This window comes from Cavia porcellus, unplaced genomic scaffold (genome assembly GCF_034190915.1).
Source record: "Cavia porcellus strain 051 isolate PalLab524CR breed Dunkin Hartley unplaced genomic scaffold, mCavPor4.1 scaffold_1, whole genome shotgun sequence".
NCBI lineage: Eukaryota > Metazoa > Chordata > Mammalia > Rodentia > Caviidae > Cavia > Cavia porcellus.
This window is the reverse complement of record NW_026947484.1, coordinates 204888004-204905689: the sequence shown is the minus strand read 5'-3', so window position 1 is coordinate 204905689 and position 17686 is coordinate 204888004. Positions and strand designations below refer to the sequence as shown.

General features: G+C 55.8%; 1 protein-coding gene across 8 annotated transcripts in view; it reads right to left on the bottom strand.

Annotated features, from left to right (window-relative positions):
* Positions 1 to 110: 110 nt before the first annotated feature.
* Positions 111 to 17686, bottom strand: part of Dnm1 (dynamin 1) — a 39480-nt gene continuing 21904 nt past the window's right edge. For 2 of the 8 annotated variants that reach the window (XM_013153361.2, XM_013153358.3), the window contains exons 11-22: positions 16573 to 16659; positions 14344 to 14414; positions 14145 to 14196; positions 13926 to 13937; positions 11883 to 11996; positions 8286 to 8395; positions 7324 to 7435; positions 6915 to 6926; positions 6485 to 6655; positions 4848 to 5089; positions 4285 to 4500; positions 111 to 1262 (exon numbers count right to left, since the gene is read on the bottom strand). In XM_013153361.2, the coding sequence (XP_013008815.1) occupies positions 1193 to 1262; positions 4285 to 4500; positions 4848 to 5089; positions 6485 to 6655; positions 6915 to 6926; positions 7324 to 7435; positions 8286 to 8395; positions 11883 to 11996; positions 13926 to 13937; positions 14145 to 14196; positions 14344 to 14414; positions 16573 to 16659 (1269 nt within the window). In that variant the 3' untranslated portion in view covers positions 111 to 1192. Of the gene's footprint in view, positions 1266 to 2910; positions 2913 to 4284; positions 4501 to 4847; positions 5090 to 6484; positions 6656 to 6914; positions 6927 to 7260; positions 7436 to 8285; positions 8396 to 11882; positions 11997 to 13925; positions 13938 to 14144; positions 14197 to 14343; positions 14415 to 16572; positions 16660 to 17686 lie in introns of those variants that run through there. The other 6 variants (XM_003470690.5, XM_005003985.3, XM_063228376.1 and 3 more) reach the window with 5 other exon arrangements.

The window sequence follows — 17686 nt, the reverse complement described above, 5'->3', positions numbered from 1 at the left end:
GAGTGAGGCCTGGCCCTCTAGTGGCCAGAGCGGGGTACACAGCCTGTGGCCACCCTCCAAACACCCTTGCCCAGTGCTCTGCAGCAAACAAGAGCCAGTGAGGACACAGGTTCCCCATCGTCCAGGCACAGGTTTTATTCTCAGTGTAGAGACAGCAGGACGTGGTGGTCAGGGAAGCACGTGGCTGCCACTGCAGCGCCCCCATGCTTTGGGTGGGGGGACATGGGCAGAATGACCAAGGGGCTGGCTGTCCACAGGCCAAGCAAGACAAGGAGGCTCACTGCAGGTGGCACACTGTGGAGCGGGGGTGTCGGTGATAGTGTCCCTTGTAGTTGGGCCACAAGACTCCACAAGGACAGCATGGCGATTGATTCCCGACACGGACGAGGCTGTGTCGGCCATATATATGTATATATGTATATGTATATATATATATATATATATGAGTATTTATAGAGATTTATACATAAGGGCGGGAGCAATACCACACAGCACGAGGGTTCACCAACGTCACGCCTGGATGTGTCAGCGCACCACTACAATGGACTAAGTCACAGATGAAGGGGACGCTTTGGGGCCGGGGAGCCACTGTCAAGTCACAGAGCAGCCGTCCAGGCAGGCTTTAGGGAGGTCTCCGAGGAATAGGAGGGATCTGGTTAGAGGTCGAAGGGGGGCCTGGGACTCTCAGGACGGGACGGACTTGCCTGACCCGATCGGCTGGCAGTTGGAGAGAAAAGGAGACAGCTGGTAAGGGCAAGAGCAGCCATGCCCCAGCAGCTTCTGGAGAAGAGAGGGAGGCGGCGGAGGGACAGGTGGGGAAGCGGGGGAGAATGGGGGGCTGAAGATAGTGGGCTGGACGGAGCTGCTGGGTAACCTGGGCAGGGCTGGGGTGTCCCTCTCCTGCCACACACGCAGCTTCACACATCACCAGGCAGTGCACCCAGTTCCAGACCCAGTTCCCTCTTCTCTGGTTGCCCTGTCTTTCATCCCTCTGGCCCAGGACCACCCCTAGTTTTGGGCAGTCCCACACAATAGCTGCCAAGCTGGAGGAAGAAGATGGAGCCAGAAGGGCACATCTAAAAGGGGTGGCTGGAGAGTGCTGGAAACCCCTCAGCGGGTTAGAAAGCCCAGGAGTCCGCAGAGGGGACCCTGGGGAGCCTGGAGGGGCAGCAGTTGATGCCAGGGACCAGACTTATAAGTCTAAGAGGGGAGCCTCAGCCGGTCGGGGGGCTGCAGGTCGCGTAGGTGAGGCTGGGCCCTTCCTGCTGGGGAAAAGCAGAAGAGCAAGAGTCAGTGGCTGGGGAGGAGTGTCACATGGGGTCCCTGGGTAAATTTTGTGGCCTGACTGGGTGGAACTCTGGAAACTGACAGGCTTAGGTCAGCAACACTCGTATTCTTGGCTAAAAAGCACAGTCATCTCTACGTACAACAGGACAAGCTGTAGGAGCCCACTTGGTGCTTTACACGGTGCTGAGGACACAGCCATTTGTCACAGGTGTGATAATATTGAGGTGGGGAGAGCCAGGCATGGTGACACAATGCCTATAATCCCAGCACTGCAGGAGGCTGAGGCAGGAGGACTGCTATGAGTTTGAGGCCAGCATGGGCTACCAAGTGTACTGAATGTCAGCCTGAACTGCATAGAAAAGAAAAATTGGCAGGGCGGGGGCCATGTGTCCCTGCTTTGACTACTGTGAAGTATATTGTGGGCTGACAGTTGTACAAGATTCTCAGGCCTTCACAAATCGTCAAACAACCAGAGCCTCCACTCAATCGCTACCTGATTGTCACCCCTGTCTAGAGGAGAACTTGGTTCCCAGAGCTTGGCACTGGGAGCAGGATGTCCAGCCTCAGCAGCAGGGGTCAGACGGGACTGGGAATGGCATTCCGGGTGAGGTTCCAGGCCTCTAGTTAAAATATAGCCCAGCCACACACACACCTATTCCAAACTTCCAGCCCCTACATTACAAGCCATGAGCTCTCTGGCCTTTCTGGTGGCTCCAGAGAGCACCCTGTCTGCCAGTTCAGGCAGGGAGCCTGTCCCAAGAGCCCTTGACTCAGCCATGGAGGCTGTGGGCAATGGCGCTGAGTCCTGAGTCTCATTGAGGTGACAGAGCCAGCTGGCAGAGGACAGAAAGGAAGAGGGAGCATGGAGCTGCAGGTGTGCCCCAAAGGTGGAGCTGGTGCAGTGGGGCAGACACACGGTTCATGCAGCAGGCCGAGAGCATGTACCTACCATGGCTGATACTCCTCAGGGGTCACTGATAGTGATTCTGAAAGACAGCATGAAATCAACAGGGCAGTTCCCATGCACACGAGGCCTGGGGGAGGGGGACACACACACACACGCCCAGGCGTGCACACATATGCAATGAGGCCCCATGGCCCTGCATGCACACTAACACACATGCCCACGAACAACACGCATACACCTCCCACCCAGCGCCCTCACTGGCTGGCGCGTGCAGCATGGATCTGGGGCATGCAGCCACTTGGCACACGGAAGCACACACGTGGGCTGTCACAACACAGAAGCATTTGCACCAGCTCCTTGCACACACTTGTGCCTGGTGTGCTCAGAGGGCCACCATACTGCTCCAGAGAGGACTGGGGTTGCTTTCTAGGGTTTAGTTGTCATTTCTCTGCCAGAGAGCTTTCCGTGGCTCCCTGCTGCCAAATACCCTTGAGTCCCTAACAAGTCAACCTCTTATGAGGATTTTGAAGGCTCTCCACCCTGCCCACCGCCCAAACACAGATATCTTCCTCATTCTATCCATACTCTCCGCCTGGCCAGCAGCTCTCCTGGATATCCTGAGGCACCAGCCTTTGCCCTGATTGCTGCTGCCTACAGAAACCCCTTCCATCCAATCATGCCCAGCATCCCACTGCTGTCAGGCTGCCTTGAAGAACTGCTCTCTGCCCCGCGGCAGGACTTCCATTCTACTCGCCAGATGTCTTCCCTTGTGTTAACCAGATCAGAGTCAAAGTGGTTACCAAACTGTAGTTCCCAAGTGTCACAACTCAGCACACACCTGGAAGCATCTGAACTTACACTGGCAGTTAGCAAAATGTTCACATGGCCATATAATCACACCAACCCTTGGTCCCCACACCAACAGTGGGAGAAAAGCAAAAGATTGTTATTTGGCAGGTAGAAGGGAAAACTGAGGCTCTCAGAGGGAAAATGTGTATTTTAAAGGGCCAGAATGAACCAGCATATCTGGATCCCAGTCCAGTCTAGTGTCCCTGACCACTACCATGCTGCCTATCAGGTCCTCACAGGGCAAGTCCCAGTGACACAACCCTACCCTCCAGCCACATGGAAACATAAGTGATGCTCTTGGGCTAATGTGTTCTTCCTCAGAGAAAGGGGGCTGTGCAAATCAGGGAGAATTGAGTCAGACATGGCAGTGAATTTCCTGCAAAGGCCATGTCTCAGGAGGACAAGGCCAGGGCTGGGAGACAGCTCACTAATAAGGTGTTTGCCCTGCCTGGTGGAGGCCATGGTTAGATTTTCAGCAGTGCATGTGTGTGTGTGTGTGTGGGGGTGGGGCGGGTTGTTACCTGGAGAGGAAACAGTATCCCTTCTCCCTGGAAATCTCCAGGAATAAGACAGTCTTCACTCACTCCTGCCCAGCCTCACCCCACCAAGTTGGTCCAGGCTAGGATGGTCCAGAGGCAAAGAGAAAGAAAAGCCACCAGGATACCCATGCCCTTCTCCAGCAGCTCCCTGTCCTATCCCATGACTGGGTGCCACATTCACACTCACATCTGTGTGCACGCCCACACACACCTCACACAATGCACACGCACCTCACAGTGGTCACACAGTCACAGCCAGCCTGGCCTCTGTTCCTATGGGCCAGAGGCGGGACACCACGAGGACAGCTCAAAAGTTCGGGCCAGGGAGTGGGCATTAGGCGGCCCTAGATGTAACTGAGTGAAATCCACATGTCCAGAGAAGATCGGGGCTCAGACCCCTAGATCTGAAGGAGGTTCCAAGGGCTAGGAAAGGAGTTGAGGTCGGAATGGGAGAAGAGAGAAAAGGGGAAAGGAGAAACGCAACGTGTGGGAGGCCAGGTGTGAAAAAAGAGGGAAACGCCATGCAAGTGCTCTAGAGAAAGGGGCAGGTGGGACAATCCCATAGTCTCCAGCCCAGAGACGTCTGCCTCCCGGACTCAGCGCTCCCTCAGGGCAGGCTCCCGAGCTCTCGCCCAGTCCTAGATCTGACTCCACCTCCCTCACTGCCACACCCACCAGGAGGCCTCTCCAGCCCCTACTCACCTGGGGACCCCAGGCGGGGCGCGGTTAGGGCGCGAGGGCACCTGGGGAGGGGGACCGAAAGGATCAGGGGAAGCCCCCGGCCTGGAGGGCACGGGGGGTGCCCCCCCCAGGGCGGATCCAGCAGGCGGAGGCCCAGGAGCAGGGCCCCGCGATCCGGGCCGGGCTGGGGGGACCGCGGGGGCTCGGCGCTGCGGCGTGGGGCTGGACGTGGGCGATCTGCGGATGACAGAAAGCCAGGAACAAGGAGATGAGCGGCTCCGCCCCGGCGCGAGCCCCGCTCCCAGCCCAGTGCCAGCCCCGCCCATGCACGCAAGCCCCGCCCCACTCGCCAATAGGTGAACGCCGGAGCCCAAGGCCCGCCCCCAACGTTCCAGCTCGCACCCCGCAGCCAGCGCTCCACGGCAAGCCCCGCCCCGCGGAAAGCCCCGCCCTCTCTAAGCTCCGCCCCTCGCTCCAGGTGGGAGCCACCCCGGTGACGCGGGCGCGCCACTGCCCGGTCCCGGCCCTCCTCCCGCGGGCCCCGGGCTGGGGGGCTTTGGGGCCGTGGGGACCGGCCCTGGTACCTGCGTCCGGCCGGTACGCTCTGCACCTGCAGCCAGGAGTCGTCCACGGGCGGGGGCATGGGCGTGCTGACGGTGGTCGTGTTGATGTCGCCGATGATGCTGAGAGCCTCCTTCAGTGCGTGGTACATGCGCAGCATCTCGTCGCGCCGCTGCGCCTGCTCCGCGGACTCCTCCATCAGAGTGTTCTGGTCCCCGCAGGAGTACAGGTTGGCCAGCAGTTCCGAGAAGATGAACTCCTTGGTCTGAGGATGGCGAGCAAAGAGGGGCCGGGCTGGGACCTGGCTCCTGGGCTCCCTTCCCATCCCACCAGGCCCTGCTGGACCAGTCACTGGCCTGGGTTTAGATGGCTTTCGTGCCTGACCTCGGAGGCTCCCCACCCCTTTCTCCTCTGGGCAACGCTGGCGTCCAGAGAGGAAAAGTCACCCGATCCAGGCCACTGTTACGAAGTAGCTCAGAACCTAGTATGCCACTAGGTCACCTCCTTACTCAGTTTTGTTATTTATTTATGTCTTTTTGAGACAGGGTCTTGCTATACAGTTCAGGCTGGTCTTGAGCTCACTTTGTAGCCCAGGCTGGTCTGGAACTTGCAAAGATCCTTCTGTCTCAGTCTCCCGAGTGCTGGGATTACAGGTATGTGCCACCACACCTAGCCCTACTCAGTTTTGGAAGGAAGCTGATAGTTTAAAATGTTCTGAGCCCTTGAAAAAGAGTAACAGCTCTAAATGTGTGCCTGGATTGGGTAAAATGTGCACCCTTATGTGAAAAAAAAATTTTTTTTCCCCCGAGACGGGTCTTGCTACATAGCTCAGGTTGGCCTCTGACTCACTATGATCCTCCTGCCTCAGCCTTCTGAGCACTGGAATTACAGGCTTGTACCACCTCCTCTGGTTTCAACTGTAGATGTTATGAAATTTAAATTTATATTTCCAGTGGAAACAATGTCTGAATTGGACTTGGAAAACTTAGTATGAAACAAGGCATATAAAATATCACTTTAATATTATCTGGGTTAGTTGCATGTTGAAAAATAATATTTTGGGTATTCTGGGTTTAAATATATACTATTATTATTATTCTTTTAAAATATATATATTGTTAAAATTAAGCCTTGGACCGGGGATGTAGCTCAGTGGTACAACATCTGCCTGGCAAAGCACGAGGTTGTAAGTTTGATTCCCAATGCCAAAAAATAAAAACAAAATTAAGCCTTAAAAAAAAAAAATCGTGGTGCTGGAGATCACACCTAGAACCCTGGGCTTTGGGCTTGATAACTGCAAACTTCACCACTGAACTTCACAACCAGGCCATCTTTTTACAAGGAGTGATCAAAAAATAAGGTGAATGTTTAAATTTTAAAAAATTACAGTAAATGATACGTTGCCATTAACTATCCTCAAAATACTCCTCCTTGTTCTGAAAACACAAATTCCATCATTTGTGCCCCCTTTTTTTTTTTTTTGAGCCAAGGATCTCATTACTATAAAATGTAAAGTTACAGACTGAGGCCACATTGTCTTTCTCTGAGGCAGCTCCCGTCTGGGCGTGGCCTCCATCCTAGGCGTGGCTGCTGTGGGACGGCCAGCATTTCCTATGCCTGGTTCCACAGCCCTGTCCCTGGCCCCCAGTGATACACATACGTTGTTGATCATGAGGTGCATGATGGTCTTCGGCATGAGGTCCCGAACAGTCTTGTTGACAATGGCCATGTAGGAGTCCACCAGGTTCCGGATGGTCTCCACCTGCCGCTCCAGCTGGGGGTCCATGGAGTGCATGAAGCTGTCTGAGCCATTCTCCTCGGTCTCACTGGCCTACCATTGGAGACAGAAGGGCATCAGTGTGGGCAGGCCCAGGCCAGGCTCCAGGTGTCCCCAGGACCTCAGCCTGGCCACCTTGCATGTCTCAGGACCCCTAGGCTCCCTTAGGAGCCCTTGTCTCAGCTCTAACTCCAGTGTCTAGGAACTGCCTCCGATTCCCAATACAAACATTAGAAGGGCACATCTCCAAGCTATACAGAGCTGTTGCCAGGCTGCAGGCAGCTGGCAGCAGGCAAAGGAGGGGCACACTCACTTTCTCCTTGTCCTGGGAGCCATACAGGGAGCCAGAGAGGCCAGCACACCAGCATTGCCGCCACCATGAGTGCCACCGCCACCAGGGGTGCAGAAACAGAAAGACACAGAGAGCAAAGAGGGAGGCATTGAGTGCTGAGGCCACTCTAGACACTGCTCAGGGAAAAGGGAGAAAGAGCAGGCAGCCGCTGAAAACCTCCATCATCTGACGGGAGTGCGGCTGCCACGGCAGGTCAGGGAGCACGTGAAACTTGCTGCACAGGGTGGGAGGGGGGACGCTGGCTCCTGCTCCAGGGCAGGCAGGGCGTGGGAGGGTCCCAGCTCTCTTCCAGCCATGGAAGAGCCCAGAAATGTGGCATAATTTAGCATTTCTGAGGGTGGTGCTTTCCCCTCCCTGGCCTGCTGCTCACCCCAACACGCTCAGGGTACACGCCAGCCCGCAGGAAGGAGGCCTTCCAGCTGTCCACCTCCTCCTGTGTCTCGCAGGCCAGTTCCAGCTGCCGATAATCCTTGTAGACATTCCTGCAAGACAGGCCGGGTGGGGAGGGAAGATGGGTGGAGTCCTGGTCTCCTCCAGGGGTTGAGGCAAAGCCTGGACTTTGGTGTCATCATGCTTGAGGTCCAGCCCTGACTGGTTCCCTAATCACAAAACCCCAGGAAAGTCATTTCTCCAGGTCTCAGTTCCTCATCTGGGATGCATCCATGCAACCCCAACACTCAGAAGGCTGAGGCAGGAGGACTGCTGAGAGTTTGAGCTCAGCCTGGGTTACACAGTTAGTTCAAGGCTAGCCTGGACTATATAGTGAGACCCTGTCTCCAAAAACCAAAACAACAAAAACAAAAAATAATAGTTCCTGTCTCCTGTGGTCATTGGGAGGCTTCAATGAAATGAGCAGCAAAAGGCTTAGAACGAGACTGAGCTCCCACAATGGGGCACCTGTAAGACGGTGAAGATCCCCCACTAGTCCTATCTCTGACTAAAGACCCTCCTCCTCCACCAAATAGGAGAGAGAAGGGGCTGGGATAGGAAGGTGAAAGGCTGGGTCCGCTGGGGACCTGGGCAACACCAGAAGAGCATGAGGTTGCCCAGGTCTCTTATCTGTCCCCAGTGCCTGGTGGAGGGTCTCATGCAGATCAGACAATAACAAGGGACTGTGAAAGAGAGGGGGAAGGCAAAAGGGAGGGAGCAAGGAAAGAAGGAAATAAGAAAGGGAAGAAAGGAAGGAGGAAGGAAGGCAGAGACACCGGTGTGGAGTAGAAGCTTAGTAAATATCGAGTAAATAAATGGCTCCTTGTGAGCCCCGGCCCAGTGCCTCTTCTGATCTAAGGAATGTGTACCCCACTTCTCCCATAGGGTGGCAGGGGCAGGCACCTCTGCTCCGTGTTGAAGAGGGCGAAGATGTGCTTGCTTGACATGAAGCCCTTCTCCACGTCTCGCAGCTTTAGGTTGTCCACGGACAGCATGTATTTCTTCTCTTTCTCCTGTAGCAGAGATGGGAGCCATGGGGGAGGCTGGCACTGCCATGCCTCAATGTCTAAGTGTGCTTTTCACTGGAGGGTGCCTGGTCACCAGCCTGATTAAGCCTGGCTTCGGGGCCCTGGCTGGGTTGGACACTGATGGCCCTGAGGTCTTCAAGCCAGTCCCACCCACCCTGCACAGAGATGATAGTGCCCAACGGGCTGGCGTGGGGTTAGACGTGTCCCACATCCCACCTGAGAAGTGCTGGAGGTGGGTCAGGTGGCCCCCAGAGGGACCAAGCACCCCTGGAACTTCTCTCAGCCTGGCTCCTGATTTCATTTTCAGACTGCAAATCCAGGGAAGGGAGGCTGCCAGCCCACTCCTCCTGGCCACCCAGCTGGTAGTGACCAGACACACAGCACAGGCCTGGAGTTGGTGTGTGTGTGTGTGCGTGTGCATGCATGTGTGTGTCTGCATGTGCACGTGTGTGGTTGTATGTGTACACATTTAGTTGTATGAGTGTCCCAAGTATTACCATGAGTGTGTGCGCAAACGTGGGTTCAGGGAGGTGTCCAACGTGCTCAGGAGTCCGTGTAGCTACGTTTGTGTATCCTGTGGAGGTCTGCGTACTCTGTGGTTACATATGGCAACTGTGCATGCCTTGTGTCGCATGGGTGTCTCAGGGAACCCATACCGTGGGGACACCTGCGTACAGCTTGCACAAGAGGCTAGACGTGTTTGGTTTATCTAGAGTTGTGTGGAAGGGACTATGTGCATCTGGGAACGGACATGTGGCTGCAGGCTGCTGTGTTCCTTGGGAGGGGTTCAGGGGTCCTGGGAAGTTGTAGGTACCCCATGATGGGGTTCTGGAGTAGGGAGGGGTTCCTGCTGCTTGTACCCTGCTGCTTGCCGGGAGCTTTGGTGGAGGGATAAAGTCTGTGGGCTCCAAGGGCTCAGGCACAAGACTCCTCCAGGATCTCGGATTGGGGGCTGGGTTAGGGGGACCCTGCTCCTCCACCCTGGTGTCATCCTGCCCACCCCCTCGGCCCCTCATACCCGCCTGGCCCTTGCAGCCACATAAAGCCCTCTTTATGCCAGGCGGGTGGCCGGGAGCCCCAGAGGACGGCTGGGGGAGGAGAGGAGGAAGTTGCACACGCGGCCAGAGAACATCTGGAACCGTTTGAGGGAGGCCCCGCCGCCGCTGCCGCCACCACCACCACCACCACCACCGCCTGCGCTTCGGGTTGGACACTAGGTGGGAGCGGCCTCCGCCCCCAGGCCTCCCTTCCTGCCGCCGGCCCCCTCCCCAGGCCCCTCCTCCCCGCCCAGCTCCCGCTCACCCCTGCCACGTCAAAGGAGGCAGAAGGGGAGTCGCAGAGAGAGGGACCGCGGCTGACCGGCTGGGAGGACACAGGCTGGGGCTGGGGGGCCTTGGATATCCAGGGGATGGGGTCGAAGCTCCCACCAGATGGACGGACAGACACTGCTGCCGGATGAACCAGAGGACACCTCCACTCCGTCTACCCAGTGTTTAGACTATCTGTTCAGGACTCCCAAATTGTACAGTAGTCTGCACATTGGTTAGGCTGGGCTGGGTTAGACCCTCGGTGCCGCCGTTGGAGAGCTGGACAGACCCCCACCTGCCATCCCAGATCCGGAACCTGGAGCCAGGGCCAGGGATTTTGGGGGGCACAGGGTGGCTGGGAAGGAGGTGCAGAGGGATGGGGGTACCACCCTGCTGGGTTGGTGGTGATGCTGGGCGGGCAGGGGAGGACGACAGAGAAGACAGGGCTCACGGGGAGGTGGCGGGTGTGGGCAACTGCCTGTCTGCCTAAGGGCCTGCCTCACCCCAAGACCAGAGGGCAGGTGGCTGAGTGGAGGGGGAGGCCAGACCGCCCCCCCAATTCTAAGCCCAGACTACCTCTGGGACCCCGTGGTCTTAGCGAAAAAAATCCACGGACACCCTGCCTGTGCACCCTGACACTCACTCCATGACAGCTGGGGCACATTTTTCTGCGTACCTAGATTTTAAAAGTCACATCCCTACCTCAGGAACACATGCACATCACAAGGGCACACACACGAACGCACACATACACACCCAGACACACACACAGCCTTACAATGGAACTGGCCCCTCCCCCACCCTCCTATTCCCAAACATAAACCCGAATTTTCAAAAATCCCAGAGTCAGAGCCTCCCTCCCAAGCCCACTCCCCAGCCCCACTCTTTCACCCAGACATCACACACACACTGGGGTCACACTGCAAGCACACACTCACACCTGGAGCTTCTACCCCAATACATTCACCTACAAAACACCTCATAGCATCCGTAAGACACACGCCCACGAGTGGCCCCACATACAGCTAACCCCAGAGGCACACATGGGGTTCAGAACAGATCCAGGGCATGAGGACAGAGGACCCTTCGCTGATGCTGATCCCTCCCCAGGGTGGTCAGGCGTGGCCCAAGGTCCCAGCTCACACCATGCCCCTGACCCCATGTAAACAGCCCTGATATGGGAACCCCAGACTCACGGGGATGTCTAGGGAGCCTGCCAGGGTGACAGCAGGAAGCCAACCCCCAGCCCATGTCCCTCACCACCTCAACCTCTATCTCTTTCAGGGGCCCCCAGGCTGGGGGAGAGGCCAGGGTTGGGGTAATGAGGTCCAGATGCCTTGGCGCCCCTGCTGGTGACAACAGAGGTCCCACCCAAGGCAGGGAGGTGGGAACCCTGCCCAGGACAGACTTAGCAGAGACAAGGACCCAGAAGGGGCCCAGAGAGCAAAATCACTGTACCCCAGCCCTGTTACCTCACTGCGAGCACCCCATCTCCATTAGCCCCCTCAGGAAGAAGAGGGTCCCTTCCCCCACTCCTTGGCCAGCTGGAGTTCATTAGCACCCCCCCCCCAACCCTCCTTGCTTTCTCTGGTCACCTCTGGAATCCAGATGTGGAAGCCAAACAGACTCACTCTTAAAGGAGACCAGCAGTAGGGAGGGAGTGTTAGGGGCTTCCTGGCCTAGCGGGCGGGTGGGGAGGTGTTTAAGGGGGTGGCCTTGCAGGGCACCATCACCCTTTGCCCCTTGGCCTAGGGGCACCCTGTATGGCTCCTCTGGACAGCAGCGTCCTAGGGGGCTGGGGTGCAGGGGTTAACTGGGTGTCTGGCAGCCGGACTTGTATGTGTCATGGCCTGTGGGGGCCATGGTGGAGGCGGCTCGCCCTGCAGCGAGAAAACAGGAAGGCCCCTGGGCTTGGGCAGGGAGGGGCACCCAGCGCCCCTGCCCACCCTCTCCAGGACGCTTGGGCCCCACGTCTCTGGTTCTGCCAGGCCACCTTCTCCTGCCGACATGGGAAGGGGGGAAGGGCACCTCCCTCTTGAGCCCCCAGTACTGCTCACTGCTGGTCCCCACACCCCGCCTCCACCCATGAGTCTCCTTTTGTCCTGCGCCGATCCACCCCTTGCCACCAGCCCAAGCCTGTGATGGGCACTGGCCCCTCTACTCACCTCGTCATCCTTATACCAGGACAGGTTCTCGGCAGTGAGCACAAACCAGTACTCCTTGGAGCCCCCCTTCATGATGCCAATGTTGTTGATGGTCAGCCAGCCCTTCCGGATGACCTGGGCAGAGAGGCAGGGAGGGTGCAGGAGGTCAGTGTGGGGCTTCCCCACAGAGGAGGGGTGGGCAAGTAGAGGCATGGAAAGCCCCCTGCTTCAGTGCTCAGATTCCCAGCTGGTCAGGGTGAGTGGGGGCCAGCCTGCTTGACTCCCAAAGAATCAGAGAAAGACAGAAGAGGCAGAGCACAGCTCAGGGTACAGAGCCTTCTGCCTCAATGAGGGACTGGCAACTCTGGTAGGGGGTGAGCTCCCCATTGCTAAAAGTGTGCAAGCAGAATTTTGTAGCTGATTGGGCGAGATGACTCCAAGTGTGTTTCAAATTTAAAATCTAAACTGGGTGTGGTAGTTCACGTCTTTAATCCCAGTACTCAGGAGGCAGAGGCAGGAGGATTGTCATGAGTTCAAAACCTGGGCTACAAAGTGAGCCTTAATCAAAGCCAGCATGAACTGCATGGTGAAACCTTGTCTCATAAAGGCAGTAAATAAATAAATAAATAAATAAATAAATAAAAAGAGTCTAATCTAGTCTAAAACTTGATTCTGACCTTAGGGACTTTGCACACATTGCTGTTGCCTTTGCCTAGAAAGTAATTTTGCGGCTGGGGGTTTAGCTCAGCGGCATAAGCACCTGCCTTGCAAGCAGGCGGTCGTGAGTTCGATCCCCGGTACCGATAAAAATGAAAAAGACAAAAAAAAAAAAAAAAAAAAGTAATTTTGCCTGGCAAATACCTAAATCAGCCTGTGGGTATCAGCTCAGAGTTTGTATTCCCAGGAATAGTCCTGTGTAAATCTTGATCCTTGTAGTAATAATCTTTGATCACTCTCTTAAGTCTTCTTCTATATAACGGTGACTATAATTTTGATATATCTCTGTGTGTGTGTATTTTTTTTTTTAAATACAGGTTCTCTCTGTGCAGTTCAGGCTGCTCTTGAGCTCACTGTGTAGCCCAGGCTGGCCTTGAACTCAAAACAATCCTCCTGCCTCAGCCTCCTGAATGTTGGGATTACAGGTGTGTGCCACATCTCGTTTAAGTCATGGACTGTCCTGTTCATGAGCATTTCCCTGCAGGCAGTAAGTGATGACATGAATGGGTGAGTGTAACGTTCCTGAATCTTTGAGTCAGGCTCAGGAAGACAGAGAGAAGAGGCTCAGCATGCAGACTGTCCAGGCTCCCTTTTTCCTAGTCCCTACCTCAGCACGGAGACCTCCACCCTGCCTGGGACTCTGGGGCCTCACTGGGGCCCTGCCTAGGTCTCGGTCTCAGCGCAGGTGCCCTGTGACGTTACACACATTCATGCTTCATTCTGTGGTGAACCAGACAGACCCAGCCTTGCCTGTGGAGTCCAGGAGGGAGCTGGACACCACACAAACACATAGCTTCCTGCAAGGCCACAGCAGTCTCTGGAGCTCATGGGCTAATGCTGAGGCCTTAGGCGCCTGTGTGCAACTGGGGTGGAGTGGGGGCTTCTGATGCGAGAAGGTTTCTACCGACATCTGAGGGACAGAAAGAGCAGGGGGCCAGCTGCAGAGGGAGTTGTCTTGATTTCGAATTCGTCTCTTCGTTCAACCTTCTGGTGGAGATGCCGTCAGCTTCCTAAGTATGTCTGTGGCATAGCCATCTGCCCGTCCATTCACCCGGCCATGCACTGATAGGTTGTTAAGGAGCACCTACCTAGCACCAGGCCACGCCCGCAAGGTCCAGCTCTGCGTGGAGCGGAGCCTGGTTCCTGCACAGGGATGGATGGGCAGATGGGACTGTGCGTGGCTGGGCCTTGCATCTGCCCAGAAGCAGTTATGTGAGGCTCATGTGCTGGCGTGTGCAGGCGGCTCAAGCCAGAAGGCACCCTCTTACCCTCTGTGGGACCCAGCTACTGGTGGACCCCCTCCTCCCCTTCACTGCATGAGCCCAGAGCCCCAGTCCTGGTACTCACCAGAATCTCATCCTGCAAAGAGGTAACCATAGCAACCACGAGAAGCATCGGGAGAGAGGAGAGAGGGTTACTGAGGCAGAATGGGAGGCTTGTGGCTGGCAGATGACAGGCTCCCTGGCCCCGTGGAACCCTTGCCCTTGGGGAGGGGAGTTCTCAGAGCTCCGTGTCCTTTGTCGGGCACCCTCCATCCCTCGGGCTGGGGTGTGGGGGCGCACTCACCTGGTTCCCGGAAGCCTTCTTCTTGCTCATCTGGTTGCTCCTCTGCTGAGCACTAATGGGATGGAGGGGAGGAGTCTCAACATCTCAAGAGGTCAGGCTGCCTCGGCCGCTGCTCAGAGTTAACCTGGTGGCCCTGGTCTATACACACACTGACCCACACGCACCTGACAGTGCCCTGCCCTGCCCGCAAAGCACTCACTTGGCAAAGCCTATGAAGTCTTCATGGTTGGTGTTCATGTAAGCCAGCTCGATATCGATGAGAAGCATGACCTTTGGGGGCGCCCAGGGCAGCGTGCAAGTGGAAAAGACACCACAGAGTTTAAAAATGCATGGGCAGCCGGGAGAAAAACCTTGGGGCACATACGGAAGGTTAGGGTCCTTAATAAACAAATAGCGACTGTGACACCGATCAGTGAAAGACAGAAGGAACATGAGGCAAAACAGCTGAAGAACATGGAATGGGGGACCCAGGGAAGAAACCCATGTAAACAATAAAGATCTGGCAAAACTGCTCCTTCTCACTAATAAAGAGATGGAAGCTGAAACAATGAGATCCTTTTAAACCTACCTAACAACGATCAGCATTGGTAATGATCAGTGTAGACGTGAATACAGGGAGATGGACTGTCTCGTATGCCCTTGGAAGGGTATAATCCTTGCTTGTTTTTTGAGATTGAGGTCTCCCTAAATATTCCAGGCTGGCCTTGAACTCATGGCAATCCTCCTAACTCTGTCTCTCAAGTGTTGGGATGCAGGTGCGCACCACTATACCTGGCTCAGAAGCATAATCTTTTTTCCCATGGTGAGGATTGAACCCAGAACATTGCATATATGCTAAGCAAGCACCTCTGAGCATCACCACCAGCCCCAGAAGTGGAATTATCATCATGCTCTGGGGGGGGGTAATTTGCCAACATTTAGCAACACTGAAATGCATAGACCCCCTCCTAAGATTGCATCTTACAGATAAACTCATGAAATGAACACAGACACAGGTACCATAGTGTTTAAGGTAGCATAAGGTTTTGTCTTGAGATAGGGTATTGTTACATTGCCCGGGCTGGTCTCAGATTCCTAGTTTCAAGTAATCCTCCTGCTTCAGCCTCCCCAGTAGGTAGAAGTATAGGCTCCTGTCACTGCATGTAGCTGTAGTATGATTTACAATACAGAAAAATTCAGAGCAAGCCATCAGAAGGTTGAAGAGATTGTAGTACTCTGAACCACGAAGCACTCTGCAGCTGTTCGAAAGAGTAAGAATTTTTAGATTCTGCTACGGAAGACCGCCTCACGCCCACAAGTTATTAGTGTGCAGGGACTCGTGATTGAGTCATTGAATTCTGCTGAGAGGGATTTCCTGGAAGCAGCCTGCCTGCCGCTTCCTATGAGCCTGGGTTTGTCCTCACTGAGCCCAGCCTCCCACAGGACTGGTAAAGACCACAGAGAGGGGCCAGTCACAGGCACTGAACAGAGGTTAAGGTTTACAAGTGTCTTTAGAGAGCACAACAGAACTGTGGCTCTTTAAAAGAAGGGTAGCATATAGCTGGGCATGGTGGAATCCACCTGGAATCCAGCACTTGGGAGGCTGAGGCAGGGGAAGTCTCAATTCAAGGTCAATCTGGGCCCACCTAGAAAGAGCCTGCCTCAGATAAATCATAAAAAGGGTTGAGATATAGCTCTACTACTGGTTTAATCTCTAGTACTGAAACAAAAAAAGCAAAGAAAAAAGATACATCCTAGAAATATCACAAGAATGAGCATTTTCACTTCTAGGTACACATAAAAAGCCATAGAGAGCAAGGACTTGAACAGATATTTGTGCATCCACTTTTACAGAAGATAGAAACAACTCAAGTGAATAGGTAACAGAACATCATTCACAGGTAAAAAAGGAACAGGATTCTAGCACACACTGAAGTCCAGATGAATCCAGGCAACATCATGTTAAGTAACTCGTGCTAGACCCAGAAGACAAACTCTGCGTGATTAACTTCTGTGAGGAACCTGCGGTAGACAAATTCCGGCGGACAGAAAGGAGAAAGCAGACTGCAAGGTTCTTAGACTCAACTGTACACTCGAAAATGTCCGAAGTGGTACATTTGGTGATGTATATTTCACCGTCATAAAAAAGAGAGAACAAAGAATCAGTATGAAGGGAAAGAGAAAGACCAAGACCAAGACCATTTAGACAAAACAGGAAGAAGGCCAGGCATGATGGTGCACCCCTGTGAGCCCAGCACTCGTGAGGCTGAGGCAGGAGGATCGCTGTGCGTTCGAGGTCATTTTGAACTACAGAGCAAGACCTTAGCTCAAAAGACAGACAGACAGACAGACAGACAGACAGACAGACAGACAGGCAGGCAGGCAGACAGACAGACACACGCACGCACACACAGACGGGCGCGTTGCAGGGGCAGGAGAGGGGGCTCACCTGCTCCTTGGTGCGGCCCTCGCGCTCCCGGATGTGGGTGGTGACTATGCGCTCCATCTCCTCGCGCAGCCGCGGATACTGCTGAAGCTGGGGTGGGGGCGGGAGGGGAGAGCGCCACGTACACAGCGGGCATGGGCAGGGGGTGCCGCCCTCCCGAGTCCCGGGGTCCAGGGTGGGCGGGAGGCACACACAGAAGGCCCACCGGGCGGGGAAGAGGGCCCTGGGCTTCCAGGAAGCGGATGGCACCAGGCCTTGGTCACCCCTTTCTCCGAAAGGCAATCTGCGGGGTTCCCTGGCTCCAGGCCCTCTTCTCCGGCCTGCCTGGGCAGCTCGGGCGGGAAGGGCGGTGCCCATGGGTTGAACCGCCCGGGAACCAGCCTGCGCTGCGCCGTCTGGGAGTTGACCCGGCGGCGGGTGGACACAGGCTGTGGGCCAGCGCTGGCTTCCAAGGCCTCCGGACCCACAGGGCCTCCCATGCAGCCTCCGGAGTCCTAGCCGGGGCATGGGGAGGGCAGGGCCCAAGGTGCCAGGGGCCCTTCTGAGTCAGGCTGGGGACAGGCGATGCTCTTTGTCAGAGCTGGGGGCATCGCGGGGAAAACTAGCAGTCACACCGGAAGACATGCAGGGGCCAGGGACAGGCATGCTAGGGCACGGGGGGGGGGGGGGGGGGCGGGGGGCGGGCGCATGCGGAGCGAGGGTGCCAGCAGCATGAGCAGTACCCCGCGGGGCCTGGCTGGGCCCTGATGGTACGGTCCACCCGGGCCTGCCCCTCTCCATGCCCGACTACCATCATCGTCCTGGGCCACCTCTGCCCAGCCGCTAGCTGTCTCCACCCTGCTCCCCTGGGGTGGGAGCCCAGCAGCATCTCTTTCCCCCAGTTGCTCCATACCCTCCCCTGTGAACCCTGCGCTCGGCTCAGCTAGGCTCGGACAAAGCCCAGGTGATGGACTCTGCTGCAAGTGTCCGCTGCCTGCCACCTCTTCCAGGAGCGCGGAGAGCTGAGCTAGGAGATTCCCCTGCCCTGACCTATTCCATCCCAGTCTGGGGGGCAGGGAGGGGCTGTGCACAAGGCCGGTGCTCAGAGAGGGCATGTTGAGGGGATGAAGGCATGGAT